Below are 5,000 nucleotides of genomic sequence, written 5' to 3'. Positions count from 1 at the left end.
GAAAGAGAATTCTTTGCAGCCTCTGAATGGCTGCATGGGAACGTTCACCCGTCCTATTTCTTTTTTTCCCCTGAAAACCCCTACCACCACGCTTAAGCGAACGGCCCCGCGGGGCATTGAAACAGTCGGTGGGAGACGAATTCTTGCTGCTTGTGTGAGATTTCAGCAACGGGCGATGCCACAACTGCTTTGCCACCGAGCTTGGCAGAGCGGCAAACAGAGCGCCCTTGGAGACGGAGCCCCCGGGGTCAAACCTTGCCTTAAGACCGACCCTTCTGCAGTGCTGAAATGAGACTGGCCTCTTGCATGGGGTTGTTGTAAGAATGGCAGAGTTCCTCTTTGCCCTGCTCCCTCGATTTCTACAGACATTCTAAATGCCATTGGCCTTTTTCGCATTACCATTCTAAACTGGATTTTTGTTGTTGGCCGGATTTTAGGTGAAGAGACCCAGGGACGGGGTTTTTATATAGTGAATTCCCTTCCATTAATGAGCCACGGTCATTTCATAGAGTGCTGCTTCCCCCCCCTCCGCCCCTTTCTGCCGCGCGATCTTCCTTGGACTTAAAAAAAAGCGTTCTAAGTCGAGTGCTGTAGCATGACTAGATCAATACAGCACTTCAGTGCTATATGGAGTGAGAGCCAGTTTGGTGTAGTGGTTACGTGTGTGGACCCTAATCTGGGAGAACCGGGTTTGATTCCCCACTCTTCCACTTGCGCCTGACTGGATGACCTTGGGCAAGTCGTAGTTCTGATAAGAGCTGTTCTTGAAAAAGAGCAGTTTCTGTCAGGAGCTCTCTCAGCCCCACCCACCTCACAGGGTGTCTGTTGTGGGGAGGGGAAGGGAAAGGAGTTTGTAAGCCGCTCTGAGACTCCTTTGGATAGTGAAGGGCGGGGTATAAATCCAATATCATCTTCTTCTTTTACCTCACAGGGTGTCTGTTGTGGGGAGGGGAAGGGAAAGGAGTTTGTAAGCCGCTCTGAGACACCTTTGGGTAGTGAAGGGCGGGGTATAAATCCCAATCTCTTCTTCTTCTCTATAGTGGCACCACTGAGATGCCTTGAGCCAGTTTGGTGTAGTGGTTAAGAGTTGGAAGGACTGTAATCTGGAGAACCAGGTTTGATTCCCCACTCCTCCACATGAAGCCAGCTCGGAGACCTTGGGTCAGTCACAGTTCCCGAGAGAGCTCTCTCAGCCCCACCTACCTCACAGGCAGTGTTCCCGCTAAGCTGAGTTAGTGTGAGCTAGCTCGCAGTTTTTAAGCCTCCGGCTCACACATTTGTGTCTCAGCTCAGGAAAGATGGCTCCAGAAGAGCAAACTAATTTATGCAGCAGCCACATCGCTGGCTCACAACTTTAATGCCAGTAGCTCACAAAGTAGGATTTTTGCACACAAGACTCCACAGCTTGGAAGGGAGCATTGCTCACAGGGTGTCTGTCGTGGGGAGAGGAAGGGAAGGCGATTGTAAGCTGCTCCGAGACTCCTTTAGGTAGTGAAGGGCAGGGTATAGAAACATTCTTCTTCCTCTCCCTCCTCAATGGTGCCGCTATAGCACTGCAGTGCTATATTGGCTCAGCGCTGTAGCGTTCAACTTAGAACATTAAAAACAAAAGTCTGAGGATCGTGTGGTGAAAAGGTGCAGGGGGGGAAAGTGGCATTGTAGGAAGCTGTAGGGACATTCTAAACAGCATCCCACAGCGATTTAGAAGCACAGCAGAAGGGTTGAAAATGGGGGGAAAGCAGCTCAGCCAAGCTTTGCTAACCTGTCACAAGCGGGTTTGTACGAACAGGTAAATGAATTCCGCTAGCACCCGGTTACTCAAACGGGTCTGTCTGGAATGACAGGAAAAAATCCATTAGCCAAACACTGACTAAAATGGAACACAAGGGCAGTTTGAAAAGAGCCGTCGTATTGTTCCTTCTGGAGGTGAAAGACAGTTTGGTGTAGGAGTCAGCTTGCTGTAGTGGTTAAGTGCATAGACTCTAATCTGGGAGAACCGGGTTTGATTCCCCACGCCTCCACTTGCAGCTGCTGGATGACCTTGGGCAAGCTATAGTTCTGTCAGAGCTGTTCTCTCAAGGGCAGTTCTGTCAAGAGCTCTCTCAGCCCCACCTACCTCACAGGGTGTCTGTTGTGGGGAGGGGAAGGGAAAGGAGTTTGCAAGCTGCTCTGAGACACCTTTGGGTAGTGAAGGACGGGGTATAAATCGAATCTCTTCTTCTTCTTCTACTTGGCGGCGGGGGAAGAGAGAGGTCGGGGAAGGGTTTGTATTGAAATGGCTGCTTTGTTCCGGTTTTCTGCAGGATCACTATACTAGGCACGGGCGCCAAGTGGTTGGCGGTGCTCGAAGAGAAGAACCTGAAGCCCTGTAAGTGTCGGGCACCCTTTGCATCCCTTTGGGTTCACAGTCTCTCTCGCTGCCTCGCCTCATTCTGCATGCGTTTGTGAAGGGGGGCTGGGTCTCAGGAATCCACTCTTATGAATGGAGACGCTTTGTTTGGCACAAGGAGCCTTATTTCAGGCAGCAGGGGGAAATGCCACCATCAGTGGGAACGGAACCGGGGGATCCCACCCAGTCACGTTCCCATAGAATTGAGGATTTGTTTGTGAACAGCTAGTTTGGAGTCCCGTTGCACCCTAGAGAGGCCGCGGTGGCTCAGAGGTTAATACGCTGAGCTGCAGACCGGAAGGTCTGTAGTTCGCCAGTTCGAGACCCGAGTGCCGCGTGACGGAGTGAGCTCCCGTCTCTGGCCCCAGCTCCCGCCAACCTAGCAGTCCGAAAGCAAGAAATTGCAAGTAGATAAATAGGTACTGCTTCGGTGGGAAGGTAACAATGTTCCGTGCGCCCCGGCGTTTAGTCATGCCGGCCACATGACCGCAGAGAAGTCTTCGGACAGCGCTGGCTCTTTGGCTTGGAAATGGAGATGAGACCCCTAGAGTTGGATTGGACTAGCTCTTGAGGAAGGGAAACCTTTACCTTTTAGCACCCTAGAGACCAATGGGATTTTGGGGGGCGTGAGGTGCCACTGGACTCGAATCTGGCTGTCGTGCTGCCGGCTGACACGGCTCCCCTCTGAAGCATCCGTGAACTGTGGTCGGTCTCATCCCGCTCCCGGCGAGGTCTCTAGAAGCCGCAATGATTGGATCAGCCTTTCCCGAAATATGTTACGATAACGAACGTCGTATTTCTAGCACTGTCTTGTTTGTTGCATTGAGCAGGGGAAACTTTCAGCTTAATGCCTATTCCTTGACCACGGGAGCCGTTCAAGTGTGTATAAATTCATATGCATGCATTGAATGTTTCTGTATGATATGTGATGCAAGTTCTTGTATTGTATAACTCATGTCGGAAAGTGTTTAATAGAGAGCTATATAACATTTGATGGTCTGTTTTTGGTGTGATTTGGTTGATAGTGTGTTATATCTACTCACACCGAACGCCTCATTTGTGTTTGTATATCTGGAGCTGAGTGGCAACTCGAGGAAGAGCCTTCTTGGTTGTGGCTCCAAAACCTTGGGCCTCCCCTCTCTCTCTCTATCTGTGTCTTTTGCCAGCCGGTGGAATTTTTTTTGCTTTGTCTGGCATACTCCCAGTGGACGGTTACTGGTCCTCCTCCTGGCGTTTCATCTTTTCAGTTGAATCGTTTTATCATTTTAATAACATTTTAAATCACTGAAATGTTTGAATGTTTTTTCGTTCCCACCGTGTGGACCCCGATTGGGTGGAAACGCGGCAGAAAAATGTTTTCAATGAGTAAGTAAATAAAATAAGTTAAAGCTGTTTTCTAATAGGAGACATCTCCATGTACTCAGGCGTTTAAGGCTCACTGGAAGAGCAGACCATGCTCGAAGCCTCTAGATTTTTAAGTGCCAGATGAAAAACGGAAATATAGTCGCATTACGAATGTTGCTTCATGCTTGATCTCTCCCCCCCCCGCTTTCCCCGCAAGGTGAAACTCATAACCTCCAGACGCTCCATACCATCCTGTCGACCGGCTCGCCTCTCAAGCCCCAGAGTTACGAGTACGTCTACAGGTGCATAAAGAGCAGCGTCCTGCTGGGATCCATTTCAGGTAGGTGATTTCCAGAGGCCGGGCCTTGGCTCGGGCGTTCCAGAGGGTACCGGCAGAGGGATGTGGATGCTGTGGTCGCTAAGCAACAGCGGGGCTTTGCGCGTCTTTGGCCACCGCAACTGTCCTGTGTTGAGTCACTGGTCCATCTAGCCCAGGGGTGGCCAAACTTACCTAACTTAAAGGTAAAGGTAAAGGTTCCCTCGCTCGAAAGCCGGTCGAGTCAGACTCTAGGGTTGCGGTGCTCATCTCCGTTTCAAAGCCGAAGAGCCAGCGCTGTCCGAAGACGTTTCCGTGGTCATGTGGCCGGCATGACTAGACACCAAGGCGCACGGAACGCTGTTACCTTCCCACCGAAGTGGTCCCTATTGATCTACTTGCAATGTCTTGCTTTCGAACGGCTAGGTTGGCAGGAGCTGGAACTAGAGACGGGAGCTCACTCCGTCATGCTGCACACCCGGGTCTCGAACTGCTGAACTACCGACCTTCCACAGCCTGCAGTTCAGCGTCTTCACCACTTGAGCCACCGCAGCTCTAACTTAAGAGCCACATAAAATAAATGTCAGATATTTGAGAGCTGCGAGACATGAACAAATACATAACCCACAGGTTTTTATTGGAACTATGCAGATTTGCTTTTTATGAACATGAAAGGAGACTGCTGGAAATAAAAACAAAAAGGGTAAAAATAGAGATTGATCATGATATTTAACTTCAGACGGGGAGAGAGAGGAAGGAAGGAAGGAAGGAAATGATGGGGGGGGGGGGGGGGGAGAAGGAAAGGAAAGGGGGGTATATCTGTGACAGAGCCACATGTGGCTCCCGAGTCGCAGTTTGGCCACCCCTGATCTAGCCGAATACCCATCTCTCTCGGCCCTGCTATCTGAAAACCTCTGACTGTTTCTTTTAAAATCGGAGATGCAAGGACTG

At 50.4% G+C, this 5,000-nt stretch overlaps 1 protein-coding gene across 1 annotated transcript in view; it reads left to right on the top strand.

Annotated features, from left to right (window-relative positions):
- AACS (acetoacetyl-CoA synthetase) overlaps window positions 1–5,000 on the top strand; it is an 85,491-nt gene that overhangs the window by 62,359 nt on the left and 18,132 nt on the right. Inside the window, exons 11-13 of the mRNA XM_015420852.1 lie at window positions 331–383; window positions 2,303–2,368; window positions 3,951–4,073. Coding sequence (XP_015276338.1) covers window positions 331–383; window positions 2,303–2,368; window positions 3,951–4,073 — 242 coding nt within the window. The remainder of the gene's footprint in view (window positions 1–330; window positions 384–2,302; window positions 2,369–3,950; window positions 4,074–5,000) is intronic.

Source organism: Gekko japonicus, unplaced genomic scaffold (genome assembly GCF_001447785.1).
Source record: "Gekko japonicus isolate JY-2015 unplaced genomic scaffold, Gekko_japonicus_V1.1 scaffold2186, whole genome shotgun sequence".
Classification (NCBI taxonomy): Eukaryota; Metazoa; Chordata; class Lepidosauria; order Squamata; family Gekkonidae; genus Gekko; species Gekko japonicus.
The sequence above is the reverse complement of the archived record's forward strand: the minus strand, read 5'-3'. Positions and strand labels throughout refer to the sequence as shown.